A 22,628-nucleotide genomic window follows, 5' to 3' on the forward strand; every position below is an offset into this window, starting at 1 on the left:
TTTGTTATTCAAAGTAAGGTTGTTGTGGGTGAAGATGAAATGGATGAGTTTGGCAATGCATTTGGCGTGGATTTCTGAGCATTGTTCATTATTTTGTAGGCATTTGAAGCAGGCAGCAATGCTATCATGGTGAGGGACACTGGTGAAAAGGAAGGTGACATCAAGAGTGGCAAGGATGTTATTCTGAAGGAGGTTGTTAATGTTACAGAGTTCCTGGAGGAAATCAGTGTGTCTTGGAGGAAACTGACCCTTTGTTTGCTGAGTGTATCTTGGGAAGCATACAGAAGGTTTCTGGGATGAATTCAAGGGGGGTGAGAATGTAGTTTTCCTTAGCGATCTTTGCGGAAGGATTTGGTGGTATTTTTAAATGCTTGTGTGAATTTTGGTGTGCAATCATTTGAGTTTGAGTTCTTTATAGTAAATGGTGATGGAGAGTTGTCTGCCTCATTGACATAGTCATCAAGATTAAGGACTACAATGGTGCCCCTTTGTCTGCTGGTTTGATCACTATTTGGTGGCTGGATTTCAGGGGCTGCATAGTTATCCCTATGGTGGTGGAGAGATTATTGTGGATGTAATGTTTGTTGAGGAATTCACAGTTGATTTTTTTCCTGAAGTAATCAGTGTAATGATACAGTGTGTGGTTTTTCCCACTGGGCAGCATCCACTGAGATGATTCTTTTTTTCTTATGACTGTTAATGGGTGTGACGGGCTACACTCACCTCTTGTGAGTGCCTCCTGTTGGTTGGGTGTGGTGCTGCAATCTTTTTCTGCTCCTGGTGCCCCCTGTGTGTTGCCAACCTCATTAGGCAGCCTTCAGTGGCTCAGTCCTCCAGCCAAGTCACACAGTCAAAAATGGATTAACCCTTTTCAGTGTAGCTAAAGTCCTACAAACAATCTGCCCTCACCAGGGTCTTCAGCCCCATCTCTAGGCTGTTTGAGTCTAGCCTTTTTCTTGGGCGTTTAGTAAAAGGACCAGATGGAACTGTCAGTCAGCCCTCACCAGGGTCTGCCTTGTCTCTGAGCCCTTTAAATCTAGCTCCTTTTCTTGGGTTATTAAACTAGCCATGTCCCCTTTCTGGGGCTTATATCACTCCAGCATCGGCTGTTAGGGGGACCCAGGCCCACCCGCTATTCTGGGTCCCAATTCAGGGACTCTATACACAGCAGCTACATACCCCTGCCTCCAGTTTGCTGCTCCTATTCCCTATGCTTTTTCCCACATAACCCCTTTCCTTTCACCTATTACCTTATTGTTACAGTTGCCAGGTCCTCATGTTCCCAGGGCCACTAAATCAGCCCATCGAGTTCCTCTTGCCTGAGCAGAGCATCCTTCCTTTCTCCTCTGGTCCCAGCCAGGAACTGACCTGCTCAGGCCCTGCAGCTTGTTTTATCTGAGCCTACTGGTCTCTGATTGGCAGCTTCCACAATGACCATCTAGGCAGGCCTGGAGGACCCACCTCTGCTGCTCCTTCCTGGGGCAGAATGAAGTAGAACTGCAGGGCCTACATCAGGGGGCCTCAAAAGGCCAGGTAAACCTCATCATAGTGGGGATGTCGTAGTTATGGGTAATTTCCTCTTTGTTGTGAAAGAATTCCTTGAGGTGGAGTCAACAGAAAAATTCTAATTTTCCACATGTTAGTAGGGTACTAAGGTTCTGAGGTGGGGCAGAAATTCAGTCCCTTGGAGAGTACATATACTTCAGGTCTAGTTAGGGATAGTCTTGACAGGTTGATGGTGTTGGAGTATCATGTAGTATCCATGCGGTGGGTTCTGGTGTCGTGGTTTCTCCCAGAAGTGGCGTTCTGTTCATTGTGGAGTTGTTGTACTTGGTTCGACTTTTTTGTTTTTGTTTTGAATAGCAACAAACAATTAGATCCCGTACTTAATGGGGGCCACATCCTGAAAGAAATCTTTTCTGAACACCCCTTTGCTGGCCTTCTAACAACCCCACAGCCTCGCCAAGCTCATTATCAGATATATCCTCCCCACAAACCAGGACACACCAACTCAAAGTGGCACTAGACCCTGCCAGAACAACAGATGCAAAACCTGCAAACATATCTCCACAACTACGATGATCAACACCTTCCCAAAACACCTTTCAAGATCCCTGGGCCCTACACGTCTATCACAATGTGTGGTGTACCTCATGTAGCACATCAAATGCCCCAACAACAATTATGTGGCTAAACCAGACAATCACTATGCTCTCAAATGAACTCACACAGAGTAATGATAAAACACAAAATACCTTATCACACTTTTCACACAATGATCACTCTATATCTGAGCTATCAGTCCTCATCCTCAAAGGAAACGTGCACATCTTCAAAAGATGAGCCTGGGAACTTAAATTCATAACTCTGCTGGACACTAAAAACCAAGCATGTAACAGAGACATTGGTTTTATGGCTCCTTACAACAATTTGCCACACACTGTACTGCCTGCTAACCCTTAACTGTCCACTTCATTTTAACATGTCCTACTGTATGGGTGAACCCTTTATGCTTAACAATATGTCCCATCTTGTATTTAGCTTGGACACTCTGGTTACCTTCTCTAGACCTGCAGAAGAGCTTTGTGATGCTCAAAAGCTTGTTCCTTTTCTCCAGCAGAAGTTGGTCCAACAAAAGATATTGCCTCACCTAACTTGTCTCCCTCATATCCTGGCACCAACACAACTACAACGCTGCAGTAGACTTGATTTACATTCCATGCAGCGAATGCACAATGCAGTAGTTAGGCTTTCAACACTCACCTAGTTACCTATCATGCCAGCTCACATTTTCTCAGCTTCTTGATTGGTGACCTGTCAGACACTAGACAGATTGTTAGATTTATTTTTAAATTCAGTCCACCATAGGTTCTGCTTATTTAAGTGGTTTATTGATTCCCCGCTGTCCAGAATAGATCCTTTGCTGTGCTAACTCTGGATTATTATCCAGCCCAGCCAGAAATATTATTCTGTATTCCTTGAAGTCAATGACATTGCCTCCTTAGTCTCTGCAGTTCCTTGCAGAAAGGATTTAAGTGTTTTATTCTTAAATGTTTTAGATTCATAGATTAATTTGATCTGGATTTTTTCCTTGCCACTGAACTTTGCCTTGGTTTAACATTAAACCTGGACCCTGACCTGCATAGGCAGACACTTACACGCTCATGCAGTCCCACTGTGGCTCTTTACAGGGAAGGGTTCTATCTATGGGTATCTGATTTACAGGATTAGAGTCCCGTGCTTCATTCATTCCACTTGTTGCCAGCTGACAATCAGTAGGCTTGTTAATATATATATGCCCCTCAGTGGTCTAGTCCAATGCTACCTTAAGGGTCTGCCTTCCTATCTCTGACTCACCATGTGATTTATGTTCATGGGGTGCGCTAGAATGTTATGTCCCAAGTGTGGACACTGAGTAGCCGGCCCACACCTCTGACATTCACTCCCTGCATATTGAGCACAAGGGAGACCACTTCTGGAAAGAACTGGATGAAACACCTCACCAACAGGCCTCCACAGTTGATTAAATCCTAGTTTCCTGGTGGACTGACAGAGCAACAAGCAGCAGGGAGACGATGGTGTTCAGACTCCCTACTGAGATCTTAAAAGTCTGAACTTAAGACCTGCAATGTTCCCAGATACTATGATGATGGTCATCAAAAATAAATGCGTGTAATATTAATAATTGCTGCATTAACTATGTTGTACTATATTAGCCTGTTATATGTTATTAAAACATAAAGTCTCTCTAGTACCAGATAGAGTGATACTCAGCTCATAGTCCTGTAGAATCCTTTACTCAAAATTTATTTGGTTCTGTCACTTTTCTTCTTTGACCCTCAGTGTGTCTTTTTAAAATGAGTTTAATCTGCATGTGATTTAATATAGTCACTGATACTAAGATGGACTGCACATTGGTTTACAATCTGTATTTTTAATTGATTAGGTCTTTAGAACATCAACTGAAGTCATGTCAGCCTCTTGTGTTTGCATTTATTATCCTATCTCTCTTTTACAGCCTACCCACATTGGGTGGAGAAGCTTAACAATACTCAGTTAGACAGTGGAGAGCAGCTCCGATGGGAATGCAAAGCCACTGGAAAGCCACGACCCACCTATCATTGGCTGAAGAATGGAGTCCCTCTTTGGGTACAGGTATAGTGCTCAATAAGCCACCAGTAGATTGTAGTTTCCTCTTTAATTCAGCAAAAGTGAGCTGGGAAAATAGTGCTGAAGAGGAAATGCTTCAGAAAGGAGATTTTTCTTTTTCTATTCATATTTAAAGCCTTGGATAATGTAGCGCCAGTTTTCCTATGGGTCTGCCTCTTGAATTATATCAAAGTATGTGAAATCAGGTGAGCTGGAAATTTTCACTCTCTACCTGTAATCCAAACAGGATAGCAGGCAGGGCCTTTTTTATTCAGAATCCATGACTCTGAAATGTTCTCGCCCTTACTATCAGTAAACTAGTGATATGCTTCTGAGCAAGGTTGGGCAACTTTTGTTTGTTTCTGCTTTTGATTATGATGTTTATGGTTGAATTGTTTATTATATCTTTCTGAGTGTTTGTGTATAGGGTCATATTGTAAATGGCCCTTGTATGGCTGAGCAAAAAAGTGGACCTGCTCCTTGATGTGTAAGTTACACCAGTGTAGAGTTCATAAACACACACTCCCTTAAACATCACCAGCTACATGTATGTTAGATATGACATGGTATATTCTTATTATAGCTCTCATGTTCCTCATCATTAATGCACTAATGCAAAGTGTGGCTTTTTCTCAATAGCCATGTCTGATTTTTGCATCTGTAAAAATCTGATGGTTTAATAACTCTTTTGTGAAAAGCAAAGCCCCCACCTCTCATGACAATATCATTGGCCTGTTCCATCAGGGAATTCCAGGTCCTTACTGCACTGATCTGACAAGTTTTAAAATAAGATCTATGTTAGAGTGTTTCTCTATGCAAATGACCAACATTGGCATGGTCTGGATTTTTTTCTTTCTTTCAACTGAGCCATCACCTCATCTCACGTTGTTTTATTTTTATGCAGCATATTTCTATTCTTTATCGCCTCCAAATGCTAAGAGGAGTAAAAAAAAAAAGCATTTGTAGACTCTTCATGCATTGCTAGGTTAAAACAAAATTGTTCAATTCTGGAAGAAAATGTCTCCATATATTAATGAATTCATAGAATGGATTTATAAATATAAAAGATGTGCTATGCCTTTCTTTTCAGTGAACACTTCATCTATCTGTGAAAATCGACCAATTATGAAAACAATGAGAGAGCAAACATATAAGGCAGTTTATTTTTGACGTCCTGAGGCACTGAAAACAAGTTTATATGCCTTAGCTTTTCCATAGCTGCCTTTCTGGAGGTGGGTGGAAAATCAGTCCAGACTTTGAAGCACTTTTAATCTCTGTGCTTTTGTGGTCTTGAGATTTTCCAAACAGCCAATACAGACTTTGCAAATTCCATTTCAACTTGAAACTCAGACCTCAAAAAAGAGAAGGGTATTGATTAATCCCATATACATTTTCAAATGCAATTTTATTAATATATTTTAACTCACACCTAATAGTCTTTACTAATGAAACTGAAGAATGTATTGCACCAGCTCAAAGTATTCATCATATAGCCACATGCAGTGCAAATTTCCCTACACAGCTGTCAGTGCACCTTGCTTCTGACCTTCAGCAATTATTTTCTATTAATAGGCCTTTTCAGATGAGATGCTGCAATTAATACAAAGGCAACTTGATCCTGCTACCCTTACTCACATGAGTAGTCTTGTATGAAAATAGTGCCATTCCTGTGAATCAGACTACTCATGTGCATAACGAAGTATTGCAGGTTTGGGCTAGTAATGTGTTCGATTATATGGTGGGTTTGGTATGTAAACAAACATTCACTATGGACTCCTTTGAGACCACCAAACACATTTCCCTTGTGACCTAAACTACATCTGAACTCTGGTTCCTTAGCGAGGAAGGTAACTCCTTGCTGAAGGTTGGCAGAGTACTCTTTGCTGAACCATTTTTAAAAAGCAAGTTGATGTAGTGGATCATGGGGAAAAAACAGTGCTCAGGGATGTTGCATTTACAGTCAAATAAAATAACCCAGAGGGAAATTCATTTTTTGGTCTTTTTTAGACCCCAAAATATTTTGTGTTTCTCATTCTCTGGAGGACAAAAGGAAGTAATCCAAAAAATTCACTCTAGTAAATTGCTAAATTATATTTTAACCACATTGATTTATTTTATTATTTTATTTTACTTTATTGCTCCCTTGCCTAAAACTAAGAACCCAGCAAATCCACTTCATTTGTTTGCTTTTGTAGAATTATTTTTTTCATTCCATTACAGAGCAGGGTTGAGATGGTTAATGGTGTACTGATGATCCACAGTGTGAATCTCTCAGATGCTGGAATGTACCAATGCTTAGCAGAAAATAAATATGGAACCATTTATGCCAGTGCTGAGCTGAAGATTTTAGGTGAGTAATGTCTGAACAGAATAGGATTGCTCTCATCTTTCTTTTTGATAATTACATGGCTCCATGGTCTGTCATGATAAAGAGATCCTACATCTCCAACCTTAGCAGAATTGGATAAAAATTGTATAATTAATTTGGCTGGGTTCCTCTTTTCCTCTTTCTTTTATTCATGTGTGAGTGTGTCCTTGGTTGCCTAGGGGTTGACAAGTACTTTTGCTACCAGAATGGTATCTTTTTGAAACTCCTCCTTCAGTTATGCTTAGTGATTTCTTCTAACCTAACACCAAATTCTGTGTGTGGGACAATGTGCAGTGGGGAAATTCTAACTGTGTGTTCAAATGCACAACCAAATCCCCTGACACACACATACATTTTCACCCCCTCTAACCTGTGAAAATGTAATGAACCCTGTTCATTGCAAAGTTCCCTTGCTATGGTACTCTCGGTGTGTAGTTTCATTGTTTAACATGCACTCTAACATATCTCTGTGTTTGTTGTTATACAGTGAATGCAACATGGCCAGTATAATCCTGCTGTAGTAACCTTAAACTTTTCACATCATGACTTTTTGTGCTGCCATAATAATGCATTAACCTAGTAGTTGCATTCCTGGTTTTTGTTATGAAGCAAACAGAACAAATTAAATTGTCCATTTTTAATAATGTTATCATTAAAATTATCCAAAATTAGGTTTTGAAATGCAGGCATTGTTGAGAAATTAGTGTGGGGGGAGGGCCCGGGAGAGGGATGAGGGATGAGCTGTCACTTTTGCTGCTGAGTGAATTTTTTGCAAGGCTAGCTTAACAGGTACACAGACCCATGGAATTACAAAGGGATGCTGAACCTTCACATTGTAAAATTACCATAAGTTAGAGTCACACTGCAATAGCCTTACTTGCATTGTTTAATACCTTGTGCTTCAGATAGACCCATTTAAATCAATGGGACTGTTCAAGGAGTAAGGTACTACTCAACATATAAAAAGGTCACTCAATTGGGCTACTAGTTTTTAAAATATCTCTGAATTTGGAAAAAATTGCAGCCAAAATTGTAAACATCTTGAAAATAAATTATTTTCAAACAATAAAATCCTTCCAGAAAACTAGAAATATATTTTCAATTTTCCACAGCTGGCTTTCAGGAAGAAAAAAGGCAAGACAACTAAAAAACCCATCAACAAACTCTTTGTAACAACTAACAGCTTTGGGTGGATTTGGGGAATTTAAAATATACTAATATTTTGAGCTAATTACTGTAATAAAGGTATTTAATTTTATTGTTGATTTCTCCAGACTTTCTCTAAAGCTGCTAGGTTTCACAAATAATCTAATTTTAATATGTTGATATGAACGACTTCTTATTAACTGATAGGTTGATTAAATTCTAGTCTTGCCATTGGAATTGGATGCTGGTTTATTGGCATTTTTTTGTATACATGCCATATGATCTGTATTATAATAGATTCCTAACAAAAAAGTGAAAATGGATGATGAACCATCTGTTAGAATTCCTTGAAATGGAAGGTGCTGATTGTTCTCTATAGAACTAACATATTTCTTTTTAACAGCCTCAGCTCCCACTTTTGCACTAAATCAGATGAAGAAAACTTTAATTATTACCAGGGGCCAAGAAGTTGTCATTGAGTGCAAACCACAAGCCTCTCCAAAACCAACCATCACTTGGAAGAAAGGAGACAAAGCAGTAAGAGGGAATAAGAGGTCAGAAGTCTCTTCAGTAAACTAAGTATTAATGCAGTTAATGTGGTTTCATATGGAAAGTACAGCAAGTGACAAGAGGCACACATATGCTATGTATGTACGAGAGTGCATGTATAGTAGTTACTAGACAAGCTGATTAGTTTGACAGTAGTGAAATTATCTTCCCTGTAGTGGATGGACATTGATATTAACTTTGGGATCAAAGCTCTGCTGGTTTAAACAATGATGCAGAAAAGGCAAAAAATGGTTTCCTTTTTTGTTTATTCCTTGTTCTTCATTTCAGCAATGCTGCATTTATGATATGAAGGTGCTACACATCTTGTGGTTCAGTAGATGAAACGTTTGTAGGCTGTGATTGCTGTGGTGATGACATGAGAACACCACATTTGTTAAAGATAGTTTTACAAGGGACCCAAGCTAAGCTTGACAGCTTGTTGTCAATGGAGTCCTGTCCAAGAGTGCTTTGAAAAACATTGCACAGAACAACAATACAGTTAAACAACAAGATTAAAGTCTATAATAAATCATTTTGGTACTTAATGGTACATCTGTTTAACAGGCTCTGTTTGATTAAATAAATTCTGTCCAGCTCTGTACTTTAAACACAGTTAAAGCAGCTGCAGGTTAGATGCCAACTGCACTTGCATTACTCAAGAAAACACTACTATACATTAGAGCAGTTTTGCCAGCCTTGACATGGACTTTAATAATACACAATAATGGTATCTTCTTTCTTGTAATGTTATATGAATGGACCACTTAAACTGACTTGTCTGGCATTACTGTGAAGTATAAAAGCGAGGTCTTTTTGCATTTATATGATACTGATCAAAGCCGTACAGTGCATCTGTTTCGGTAAGCGGTGGAAGGCGAATGTTATCTTGTTTGTGATCTTTGCAAATGGCAATTTAGTTTCATGTTGTTTTTGTTCTGAAAAAGAAAAAGGACAATATTTCATATGATTTTGACTCCTTTTGGAAAGATAAGGCAATGTATGACATCAGCTATTTTACCTATTAGTATATAGATGTGGTTTTGGAATGGTATATTTTGATAATGCAGGTGTGTAGATAAAGGTAAGTTATAAGGCTAATATTAACCATATCAAGCACTACTAATAATGAGATCTGTCTGCCATTCTTTGTTGAACTTCTGTAGTGATCAAAACGAAAGAGACTTTTGTTTTGCCTGGATTTGTAAAAGCTGACTATTTACTTTTATTAAGCTTCTGTGTTTGTTCAGGCCATTTTGATCTAACACTTCTTTGTGTGCTGCCAGCTGATGTCTGCTGGTGACAGGATACAGTCCAGAGCTAGCAGAATGCCTTTGATTAAACTGAGTTTCATTATTTTTTTAATAATAACAGAAAACCAAGATGTAGACTGTAGTTCTGTAGGATGTATCCAGAGGTATATAGTAAATTATTTGACATTCCTACACACACTGGCGGATCTGATCCCTGTGTCCCTGCAATATAGTCATGACTTTGATAGTATATTTGATATTAAACAAATAGAGCCAAATTCTGCCCTCTGTTGTTTTAGTAGAGTTATTTCTGATTTACACTGGTGCAACACATGCAGAATTAGACCAATGCTATCATAAATATAGTGGATTCAGTTACAAGAAATCAAGAAGTATGTTAACAATAAGCGAGATGAAATGTACTAAAAATAATAAAAACAAAAACAACAACGTATAAGTAAGGATAGTTTCAGGAAAATAAAATGTGTACCTGTTGGCATACTTGGTATCTTTCTATTAGTGATGGGTGAACTGAAGAAGGTTTTGAGGGTTAGTATGAACACTTATCTGATGCTTTTTCATACATACCCTAACTCTGGTCTAAAAATCTCATGAGAACAGGATTTCATGTTAGATTTCTGATGCATGCTGGTTCTCGCTGGATTAGAAATATCACGGTGAAAATAGCCTTTTTCATCTTATTTATTCTTCTTAGTTTTGACCATGAGTAGCAGGGGACATGAAGAGGCATTCAAGATAAAAAGAGCTGACTGAACTTTTCAAGTCTTAGAAAGGTTTGGTTTGTGTTCTATTTAGCTTTCACTCAAACGTACAGAATAGTTCTTATGTTAGTCAGAGTGCACCTATCTCTACTGTTTATACCTAGGGGCAAAATCAGTTACAGAGGATCTCATTTCTGACCTTCTGTACAGAATTCCTATAACAATACTAATAGAGTCTATTGGAAGAGGAGACAAGTAAGGCCATCAAATGAAGGACTGATGTGTTGGGGAAGATGTTAATTTTGTGGGGAAGGAGACTGTTTTTCCCATGCTTTGGAGGACTCTTTTTGGGGACTTATACAAATTACCTACTACACATTTTAAAAAAGAGAGAGAGAGGAAGGAAAAATACTCTTGTTTTGGTGAATATGGTCAAGTATTCTTTCAGTTAACTTCTTTATATAAAATGACTACCTGAGACCCAGCTTGTGAATCCCTTACTTCCCCTGGTGGGTAGATACTAAGATGAATAATTCCTTTGATTTCACCTAGAAGAGCTTTGAATATCAGGGTAGAGACCTTGAGCTGATTTGGGTTTTCCTCAATAATGTCTTAACCCATTCAAAATAAAAATTAATTAATGAAAGTATTTTGGATAGTTAGAATGTAATTACCTAGGATGGAATTTGGCCAGAACACAAAAGTTAATGCTATTGTTGTTTCTAGTTTTAAATATTTGGGAGGTGCTTAAATGCTATGGTAATCGGTGTCATGTAAGCACTAACAGGAGTATCCACCATAAATATTTCCATTAATTGTCTGAGAATAGTTTAAAATAGTGTTAAAAGCCCTTACTCATCACATTCCATTTGACTCCTTTGCTTTGTATGATAGAAAATGATAGGATTGACACTATATACTGTCCATAGTTCTTTGTGCTCCGGCTATTAATCTGCATTTGGCTTTTTAAGTTCATCATAACTTTGTAAAACATTCTAGAAAAAGGAATGGACTCTGGACCAAGGAGGTAGTGTTTTGATCCAGAGGAGGCTTAAAATAGAAGTTTTGTGTTTGCATTTGAGACAAATCAAGGCTGGGACTTGATTTAAGTTCTGAAATAGAAGTTTTGGTCTCTCATGACCTCTTCTTGCAAGGTTTTGGCCACCAAGTCCAGAAGTCATGCAAGATCAGCTATCCTCATGGAATTTCAGACCTCAGCCAGATGTAGAAAACAAGGCCCTTCTCATTTGTAATCAAACCCACACTCAAACTCTAGCATCAGATTATGGTCTAGACCCTGCTGAAATTCAGGGGAGTGGAATGACTGTTCAGATTTGACGATCCAGTTTGGAGCCCATTTCTAGTGAAAACTAGCTTAGTACTAGTTTGTAAAGCTAAAGAAGCAGAAAAACAGACATTTTGATCAAACTTTTCAAGCACACAATAAACCTTGAAAAATTCAATATAATTGACTGGAATTTGCTGTCAGTTACACTTATATAATACTCGAGTAACTCCATTGAAGTCAGAGATCAGACTCTGTGCAAATGTTATTTATAAATGCTTTAAAATACCTTTTGTGCAGGCTTTTGTAAACCAATGAAATTTTATAATGATTTACTACTTCAGAAATTTTAGTAAGCCATTTCTCTGTGTACTATAATCTCTCTTTCATCACTTTTTTAAGGTCACCTACCTTTCTCCTCTAGATTTATTCTTGCGGCAGTGACTGTAGCTGATGTTTAAACTGATATGTTTGGGGAGTCGTAGGTGTTAAAAGACTTTGTTCATCCGTTTTTGTTCTCTCTCTCTTTTGCATCCAAAGTATTCTTCTCATTTTAAATTCATACTGGATTTTCACTCTAGCTCATTATTTTCATTAGATGGCCATTAATTATAGTTAAAATAAAATCATCCAAAAGCACTCTAGCAGTGCAAAAAATGCTATTATGACTCTATTATTACTTCCCATTAAGCTCCCTTTATTTACAGAAGACTAAGTGTAGGGGGCGGGGAATTTTTGTCCAACAAACAGCTAACTTGAGGAAGACAGTGTTTTACAGTGAAATTTGTTTTGTTTTATTTTTGTCTGAGTTTCCTTTTCTTTTGAGTCTAAGCTATAATGGAGACTTCACCAATGTCCTTTGTATAGCTAGATTTGCTCTTGGGCTATTTTATTTTTCTGATAGTTTTGAGGAATCACTCCATTTCTATTTGTCACCATCAAACCATTGCCCTTAGAATGAAGGTCCAGTGGACTTGTGAAAGAAACCCAAGAGTCACATAAATCACTGTCAGCACCACAACCCTTGCATGTTTCCTCTAACCCCTGGTATCTGAGGTCACTGTTTTACTGGCTATATTCACCTGCCCCAGATCCAATGCTGATTTCTGCCCAGTGTAAATATCTAAGGATCTGCACATACTTATTAATTAAACATTCCTTTGAGGTAGATAGATATCTAGCAATCACTTCACCCACCACTGAAATGCAGCCACTTTTCACATGAAACACAATTGTTTACCTTCCTGCCAGTGCCATACAAAACAGTTTTAGACGGGAAGTGAAGAATACCTTATTCAGTTAAAGCTGTGGGGGGAATTCTGGATAGTTAGAACTGAATTACCTTAGATGGAATTTGGCCAGAACACAAAAGTTAACACCTATCCCTACACTGAGTGCCATGACGCCATTAATAACTGCAAATGACTGGGATCTTTGTTTTACATTTCATCTGAATGATGGCACATCCAGCTGTACTCCCAATACCGACAGAGGAGCCTTTGACCCATAATGAAAAGGATTTCATATTGAATCAACATCTGTACTTCCTGCATCATTGAAATATTCACTGGAGGTCTTCCATTCTGGTCTTGCATAAACCTGTTTAGTTACTGAGATCTGTAAACTGCTGTTACCAGTTATCAGTTCAAAATCTTTCCACCAGTTAGTGGAGAGTGACAAAGTTGCTGCTGGAATACAAGTTTCCAAGTTTATTATAGGCAAGACTGGTTGTATTGCCTATCATTAAAGTTGTCCAACACTTTCCATTGTAAGAACCTGTTTCAAATTGTTTATAATAACTTTACCAAACTTTAACTGTTTGAGTTGAAAGTGTCCATATTGGGTGTCTTCCTCAGGCTAAATATATACATTTAAATCAGCCAAAAGAGTTCAGTTATCTTTAAGGCAGTTGAATGCTGCACTAGAGAAATAGATTCCACCTCTGTCTCTTATGTGATTCTAGACAAGTCATTTAACCCAAACTGTGAAGAGCTGGTCACTCATGTGTTCCTCATTTTCTGAGTGCTCACAGCTAGACCTGAACTCAATGGGAGCTGTACTTTGAAAATATAAAGACTTATACCACTATACAGGTCCTAAGCTTTTCAATGTAGGCACCCAAAACCGGTGGATAATTTTAACCTTAATCTTTCTGTGCCTCAATTTCCCATTTGTAAAGTAGGGATAATACTGTACCCTCATTTCATTGGGATGTTAAGAAAATAAACTGATTAATATTTGAGAAGAATTCAGATACTGTAGTTTGTGTGGGTATGTGTATGTATGTGTGTAATATATCTTGTATGGTAAAATTTGTTACTACATAACGGCAGGATTGCTAGAATGTTGTAGTGAGATATAAGGATGAGATTATTTTAGCATACTTTTCAACTACTTTTGTCATAAACTCAGATTGATATTAAAACCATTGAACGAGAGATCTTGTACACCCCGATTTTAGTCAGCCTTTCTTTGTTGTTCAATTAGTTGAAGAACACAGAGCACTTAAATCTAAAAATAGGATAACTGAAACAGTCAGAAATGGACAGGCTTTTATACTCCTTTGGTCTCTCAGTGTATTTCATTTCCAAGTTTGACAGGTTCTTATTACAGCATTGCTCTTCACTGCTATATTTAAGGACCTATGAATGTTTCAATTTTGAGTTTCTATTTTAAAAGGATTTATAGCTCAAGTCTAAAAAAAGGGGGGGGGGGCAGGGGGCTAAACCTCGGCAAGAAGGATATGAGTCAGTAGGTGAAGTTTTACCCCAAAACAAACAGACATATTTTGGTCATTTTATGTCACATTTGAAAATATACGTAGGCTCCCTTTATCAGAGGGGCCTCTGAACTTTATTGGGAGGGTTCCGGGGAAAAGCCTGTGTGCTGCAATCGAGCCGTAGAGACTACAACTCCATTGATGCCTTGGGGAAAGAGGGAGAGACTTCCCCCTGCAGGAAGAGCAGGCGGTGAACTCCATTTTGGGGAAAGGAGTGAGATTGCTGCTGTGGAGCTCTGTCCATATCAGCAGCTGCTGCTAGGAAGCCAGAAGCTACTGCTGAGAGCCTGCAGGGGTTTTGATCAAGCTGGGAGCCTCAGAGGCTGTTGGTGGCTTCATTGAGGGCAGAGACTATTGCTGTGCCTAGAGCTGACTGAGCTGGGCCTGCAGTGAAAGAACTGGGAGTAACCCCCACTCTGGTTTGGGAAAGTACTTGCAAGGGAAGGGGCACAGCACAGAGATTGAGTCTGAGGAGAGGCAGAGTGATCTTCCCCCCGAACCAGGACCCAGAGCTGCTGACCTTTGGTGGAGCCAGCTCCAATCATCAGCAGGGTTGCGCCGCTTGTTGCCTTGGCTGAACTGATGCACAGAACCAACAGAGCACTGGCCCCAGCTGCAGATCTCCCAGCATGCCCACGCAAGCAAGTGCCTAGGACTCTGAAATCCAGAGCAGTGTACACTCTGGGGTGGGGTAAACGGTGACACTGTAAATGCCAGATACATAAGTTTCATTTATTACCGTATATTATATTTGTTAATTGATTTTATTCAACTGCCCCTGTGGATCTAAATGAGTATTGACATTTAATCTTAGTCTGTTGTACCCTGTTTCTTAAATGGTTAAGTAAAGGAGTGTTAGCTCTAATTTAAGTATATTGGATATATATTATTTTATAATTGGTATTTGAGTTAGACCCTGGAGGTTCCCAAGGCATGCCATTGAGTGTGTACAGGGGCGAGCCAGGTGGAGGCACTGCCAATTTTAACTTCCTTTAGGAGTAAAGGGATTGCAGCAGAGGGGTGGATAGAGGATTCCCACTTATCCAACGTCGCCACTGGGATACTCAGATCTCCTTTAATGTCAACAACATCAGGCGCCCAGGCACACAGGTGAGTGTTGCCTGCTCCCCAGTAACCCAGGGAAGAAAGGGGGGTTACATATATTAACGTAGTTTTATATTGTAGTAAAACAGTAGTCTCTCTGTAGTTAAGGTCCCACCAACTTCCATTACAAAGCTATTTTAGTCTCCTATAACTTTAGGATGGAATACTGGTTTAGGCTGAAAATTGCCATATTTACTGTGAAGGAAAAGGAATATGTTTCTGCAAAGTCTGTGGAAATTTCACCAAACTATTTTGGAGTTAAAAGCCATTAAGCCATTAGCTTCGACGTCACATTTTGACTTTTGTCTAGGGTTTGCTAAATTCCCTCTAGCTCACAACTGCTTGTTACAACCCATTCACATTTTCCACGTACATCACTTATGGTTCCTTGAAAAAGCATGTACCAAATATACGGGAAGAAAATAGGCTGTAAATAAGTAAAGTTAGCAGCAAGTTTTGTTGTAGATAGTCTGGGGATCCAATCCTGCTTCCACTGATTTTAATACAGGTTATGGACCCAATCCTGCCCTCTGATATGAATGGGAGTTGTTTGCCATCAACTTCAGTGGAAGCATGATCAGATGATATCATAGGTGTCTTGTGAGAGCATGTTGCTTCTATTGGGTGGTTGCTGAGCATTTCTGAAAATCATTCTTTGGATATGGATTTAAGCTCTCTCTTTTTAAAAAAAAAAATCCTTGCATGTTGGTAAAATTTTCAAAAGTACCTAAGGGCTTTCCATGACACGTAGGCTCCTAAGTGACTTTTTAAAATGAGACCGAGGCTCCTAACTCACTTAAGCCTTGCTACACTGAGTGGAGCAATGCCTAAATATCTTTAAGAACCTGGGCCTAAAGCACTTAAGTCTCAAATGTCACTGAATGGTACTAGATGTTCCTAACTGCCTAAGTTGCTTTTGAAAATGAGACTTAGGCTCCTAAGTAACTCAGGCCTTTTTGAAAATTGTGTCCCAGGTCTTCAATTATCTCCACAAAAGAAGGCCACTCAGAAGCTTCAGCTAGGACAACATGAAGCTACCTGCCTTTTGAGAAAGCAAGACTGGAAAGGGCACATTGCAGGTGTACTCTGTACTGTCCACTGGCTGCCATCTGTCTTCTGTGCTGTTATTCAAGGGGCTGGTTATTATCTACAAAGACTTAAACGAACAACATGCCAGATTCTTAGAGGCCTTCCTTCCCACATGGCCCATAACTCTTTGTCCCGGGGTGCACCTCACAAGGACTGGGGGCAAAGATTTTTTAATTGTGGACCTTTGCCTTTAGAATTTGCTCCCACCAGAAATACATCTGAACCTGGTCATGTCGAGTTCATCTTTTGTTCAGGTTTTCTACTAGCAGCAGGCCTTTTTAGTCCTCATACAGTCAACAAGGCTAGTAATTCCAGATCTTCTGTCAGGCTAGTTGGCTTCACAGCTGCAAGGTTATTCAGAGCATATGCACCCTATCTTCAGGAAAATGTGCTTTGATTCTGAAATAAATAAAGTGTGCCCCAAAATGTATGTTTATGGATGTGCATGCAGGCAATATATTCATTTCTTTATTCTTTCTAAAAAAAAATTATTCAATTTATCCCTGTGTTGAGTTGATGACCTCAAGGAATGTCCTACAGCAACCTCTTAAGACTTCTTCTGGTCAGTGCATGGCCTAACTTTTCCACTGGGTAGATGATTCCTGTTTTGTTTCCTGCCTCCACTTTTTTTCTTAATTATTGGATAACAAACAAAAACAATCCTACAGCTCCCCAGAGAAGATAAAGCTGAGAAGCTCAATAATTCTAAGCCACAAATTATCTCAAGGTACTTGCTCTGTTGTGCTATGTACACCTCCACTTTCAGCATTCTCATCTCAAGTTAATTACCAGTTGAGCTAACAGTTGATAAATATTTATTCTAACTGTGGTTCATTTACTTCAGTTACAATAAATGGTTACCCAAGTTCCTATATGTGCACCACATAGGCAGAACTTGAGCAAGTCATTAGTTGCTTAAAGGCTTTTCTTTGCTTAAGGCCCCCTAGACTATGACTTTCAGCTTAATTTGTCCTTAATAGAAACTACATCTTAAATTCTTGGAAATTTAAGCATCTAAGTACATGCTATCAACTGATTCCCCCCGCCCCCAATCCCCAAATGGCACTTTAATGATCATGAAGTAGTGAAGAGAGAAGATTCTGAGGACATTTAGAAAGAGGCATTTCATGACAGAAATTCTTATCTACCTTGGAGAGTTATGCAATCACTTCTTTTAGTTTTTTGCATAAATCATGGTCTAATTTAGCTGTGGATTGCTCATAATGGGAATTAGAGATCCAGTTATAAATTAGAGAAGGGACACAGTGATAACCTTGACTATATGATAAACACAAATAGCAAGATCATCTCCTAGCAAAAAAGGATCTTTGTTCAACAGCAACACTGTTGTGTTAATTGGTCAAATTAAACTGGTTAAAAATGTAGATCATGTGATGTTTTTGTCTGTACTCTTAAAGAACTCTTATTCTGATGTGAAAATCTGAATTCTCTTAAAAAGGAAAGGAGTACTTGTGGCACCTTAGAGACTAACAAATCTATTTGAGCATAAGCTTTCGTGAGCTACAGCTCACTTCATCAGATGCATTCAGTGTGAAGTGAAGTGAAGTGAGCTGTAGCTCACGAAAGCTTATGCTCAAATAAATTTGTTAGTCTCTAAGGTGCCACAAGTACTCCTTTTCTTTTTGCGAGTACAGACTAACTGCTACTCTGAAACCTGAATTCTCTTACCTCACTAGGGAGAATGAAAACAGTAAAAATGTGCAACCTGGCTACGGTGTATGTAGTATAATACCCCTACATTGAAGCCACCCCTTCATTCGAGGCATTTGCTACGATTGCAACAGTTAGTTCCAGAATATATATTGCCAGACAGACATAAAATAATGTTTTAAAGAGATAAAGAAAAGGAGGCAAGAACAATTAACTGATCTCCATCTTTATGTGGCTGGCAGTTAAGTTCCTTTATTCCTCATATCTCTCTCCTCCTCTTGGACTTACTTCTAGACAGGATCTCTCTGGTACTGATGGGACTAGCTTTACTCAGTTAGCTCTTCATATCCTCTGACACTTGCTACTTCTTCAGAAACAATGCCAGAGCACTGTAAAGTTCTTCATTCATAAACAGTGCTAGAGTAGAGTCATTATGTAAGGGGACCGTTGCTCCCTTATTAACATTCAGTGGGGGTGTTTTAATTCCCAGTACTAAAAAGGGGGAAGGATTGATGGGGAATCAGGACCCTGAGACTGACAGCCCCCAGTAACAATGGGGAGAGGCCAATGCTCCAGGTCAGCCTGAATGACAGGGTGGGCAGGCTAATCAGGGAGTCAGGAGGCCAGGGAGGTCCTGTCCTCCATTTGAGCTGGAATTGCCTGGGTCAGACAGAGCATGGCCGAGTTAAGGAGAAAGTAGGGGCCCAAGCTGAGCTGGGGAGCAGAGCTGTGGCAGATCCAGAGGGACCAAAAAAGCAGCCCAGAGAGAGCAGACCCTGTCCTGGGAGCAGAGCTGCAGCCCCAAAGCCAGAGGCACAGCCCAGAGAGAGCAGACCTGTCCTGGGAGCAGAGCTGCAGCAACCAGAGCCAGAGGGGCCAGAAAAGCAGCCCACAAGCAGGTCAGTGCTGGGAGCAGAGTCACAGAAGCAGCCTGCAGAGCAGACCTGTCCTGGGAGCAGAGCTGCAGCAACCAGAGCCAGAGGGGCCAAAGAAGCAGCCCAGGGAGCTGGAGGCAGAGCAGCAGCAGTGCAGAGACAGAGTGGTGGAGCTGGGGCTGGAGCAGTCTGGAGCTGGGTGTGGTGAGCAGCTGGGGAGAGCTAGGGGGACCCTGGGCAGCGGGCCCAGCACAGGGAGACGCCTCAGCCAAGAGGCTTTGCAGGCCAGGCTTGGATCGTAACCCCGACAGGGCGGGAGCCACACTGGGAAGAAGGGTCCTACCACTTAGAGCCTGGAGTGTGTGGCCACCACCAGAGCAAGTGTCCAACCCACAGCATCCCTGCAGCACAGCCAGGGCCTGAGAAGGAGGCCTGGGACTTACAAGGAACAGACTGTGAACTGCCCTGACATTCCAGAGACACTGTTTGTGATGTTCCCTGCCACAGAGCGGGGTGATGTGTTTCCTTTAACCTTTCCCATTTTTCCTTATTCTTTTAAAAATTAATTGTTGATTAAATAACTTGCATTTGCTTTAACTTGTATGTAATGGTCAGTGGGTCAGAGAAGTGCCCAGTGCAGAGAGAGTACCCCGGAGTGGGGACACCTTAGCCCCTGTCCTAGGTGACCACAGCAGGGTTGGCGGTCAAGCCTCCAGGAATCTTAGGCCCAGACTTGTTTGGGTTAGGAGGACTCTGCCAGACAGGAGAGTGGAAGGGGAGTCCTCAAGGGCAGGGAGGCTACTGGGTAAAAGAAGTGGGAGCGAGGACTCAGATCCTTTCGCTAGCCCACTTCACCGGGGTAGTGCAGAAGCCAGGAAAGTTCCCCACAATAGCAGGACTATTCCCCTGCTTACAATTAGTTTAAGTCCAGGATACAGAGGCTTAGCAATCTAATAGATAAAGCACTGGACCAAGACCCAACAGTTCTGAACTCTGTTTTCAGCTCTGACACTGACCTGTTGTGTGACTTTGGGCAAGTGACTCACCTCTCTTTGCTTCTGTTTCTCTGCCCAACTTCTCTTATCTATTTAGAGTATAAGCTGTTTAGGGTAGGGAATGTCTTGCTGTCTGTTTGCATGGTACCTAGCACAAGAAGACCTTGGTCTCATTTTCGGCCTATTGGCACAACATTTATGAAAATAATAATAATAGTACACTCACACACAGAGTGAAGTGTTTAAGTGATGCAAAAAAGTATTTAGTTTGTAGGCTATAAGTTTCATTTCTTAATTAAGAAGCAAAGAAGATAATTAGGAAAAGAAAAAAAAAGAGTCCCAGAGAAAGGAAGGATAGTCAAGAAACAAACTAAGATTAGGGGAGGGGAGTCCTGTTGATCTCTGGAAGAGTGTATAGGTTTCAGGACTATCCATCTGTTTATGGCATGGTACATAGGTTAAGATATATGTCAAACTTTTCTTGCCATCTCTTCGTGCTCTAGCAGTCAGTGTCCAGTGTCAAATTGGAGACTATGACACAAAGGCATGCACACAATGGGAGTTTAACACATGAGCCAGCAAAATTCATTCTGCACCAGGGAAGCACTTTCCTGAGGCAATTCTTTCTGATTTGAAGTAAATGTAACATGGCTGGCATGTCCCTTTCAGGACAGCAACACCTGCAGCACCAGGAATTACTGACCTTTATTGTAGATGTGAGGCTATTTCTAGATTCAGAGTCACTGAACCTTTGGGTTAAGATTTGGACTAAAGATGTTATTAATTTGGCACCCTCTGCTGCTATACACTCAGTCAGTCTCTTGCCTATCCAGCTCGACCCTCTGAATACTGAATTTCGCAAAATGAGTTTTGAGGTCTTGGTCCAATTTCTAGTGGACAAGTTTAACATTGCACAAATCACAATTATATTTTCCATTAATCTGATACCCTATTGACATTCTCAGCTGCCTGGTCTTCTAAGTATTGGATGGGAATGGAGACTGCACATCCCTCTCACCCCTAGACAGTCAGGATGGAGGGACATTAGTGAGCCTTGCACTTAAAACTATCTCTTTGTATTGTGGACTGAGAATATCAGTCTCTCTGGATGTCCATCCCAAAGTTTTCACAAGCATAAATGCACTTAACTTTTAAAGGGATGCAGTCAATTTAAACATCACATATCTACCTGAAGACTTTGTACCTACTTTTGTTATAAGCAGAACCTAAGATTATTGTAGCTGGGAGAGGCTAGGAATTTTTTTTTAACTTTTAGTTTATTTTATACATTTGGAAGCACTTCATACATCATCAGTTTCACATATCTATTGATTATCAGTTGTATTGCTGGTGTCAGGCACTATCATGATCACATCAGTCTCATACTCTGCTCTGGTCAGTATAAATGTCTATGCAAATTGTACACACTGTGGGTGACATGCTTGCTCCAATGAAGTCACAGGCAAAACTCCCATTAACTTCAATGGGCCAGGATTTTACCCTGTTATCTAAGACCCCTATATTTTGCATGTTCCTTTCAGTATTTGTCATTAGAGAGCTCTTTTGCTACTGCTCATAAAACAAATGAGAGACAATTATATAAATGCGAGAGCGAAAGGAATCCTAATTTTTTGAGTGTATGCAACTGCCTTCCATTGTAGTCAAGTTTAAAACTGAATGAGGCTTTTTTTTAAATATACCAGCAGTAAAAGGAGAGAACTCACTTATTGATTTATTTTTAAAAAAAGAAACAATTGAGTCAGCTGTCAGCACGGTATTTGCAAAGATATTCAATGAGTATTTGTCTATATTTTCCACTCTGCCCTCCCAGATGCCACTCTCTACATTCTTTTTTATTATTTCTTGCCCAGTGTTTGTAAGTCCTCACAATGTATTATTAGACACTAATGTGCTGTTTTCTCCCAGATTATTAATAAAGATGTTAAGTAAAACTAGCCCCAGCATTAATACCTGCTGTTGCTCACTCGAGACCTTACCCAACATGATAGATTGCCTTTTATTAGCTGTCCTTCAGCCCATTGTCCATGTATATAAAGGTCAATAAGCTCTTTACAGAATGCTCACTACATGAGAGACTCTTATCTCTTTGGTCCATCTGGGCTGAAGCTAATCAACCTAAAGATGTGAAATGGGTGAATTGAAATATACTATGGTGCCATTATATTCACTGTGCTAACAGTTGTTTTAACATCCCTAAAGGTTTAAAAATTTACAGATTCCAATTAAAAATTCAGGAAGCTCTCTGAGAAAAGTATGTTATTTTCATGTATGCTGATTTAAGAACACCATACATAAAATAGTTTCATCACATTGTCTAATATTGTTGGAAAGTGATGATATGGTGTCAAACAAGGTGATGTAAGTCAGACAACATAATAACAACAAAATGCACTTTCAAAGACTATTAGGTATGTGCTGTAGCATCTGAAATCCCTTTGATTTTTACAGAGCTCTCTGAATAATCCAAGACAAAGGCTCTCCATGCTCTCCTTTTTCCTATTTTTGAAGCAGCTGTCACCTTTTTCAGAGTATTCTTAGCCACCCCATACTGATTTCTCTGCAGGAACAATACTAATTCTTCAAGGGAATCTCTCTTTAGAGTTCTCTTTATATCACCCTTCACCC

At 39.9% G+C, this 22,628-nt stretch overlaps 1 protein-coding gene across 2 annotated transcripts in view; it reads left to right on the top strand.

The window, feature by feature from the left end:
• The window catches only part of CNTN5 (contactin 5), a 970,129-nt gene that overhangs the window by 789,264 nt on the left and 158,237 nt on the right, over positions 1-22,628 (top strand). For both annotated transcript variants that reach the window (XM_043529333.1, XM_037889811.2), the window contains 3 exons: positions 4,019-4,155; positions 6,370-6,499; positions 8,067-8,217. In XM_043529333.1, the coding sequence (XP_043385268.1) occupies positions 4,019-4,155; positions 6,370-6,499; positions 8,067-8,217 (418 nt within the window). The remainder of the gene's footprint in view (positions 1-4,018; positions 4,156-6,369; positions 6,500-8,066; positions 8,218-22,628) is intronic.

The sequence above is a fragment of the Chelonia mydas genome, chromosome 1, assembly GCF_015237465.2.
Source record: "Chelonia mydas isolate rCheMyd1 chromosome 1, rCheMyd1.pri.v2, whole genome shotgun sequence".
NCBI classification, from domain to species: Eukaryota; Metazoa; Chordata; order Testudines; family Cheloniidae; genus Chelonia; species Chelonia mydas.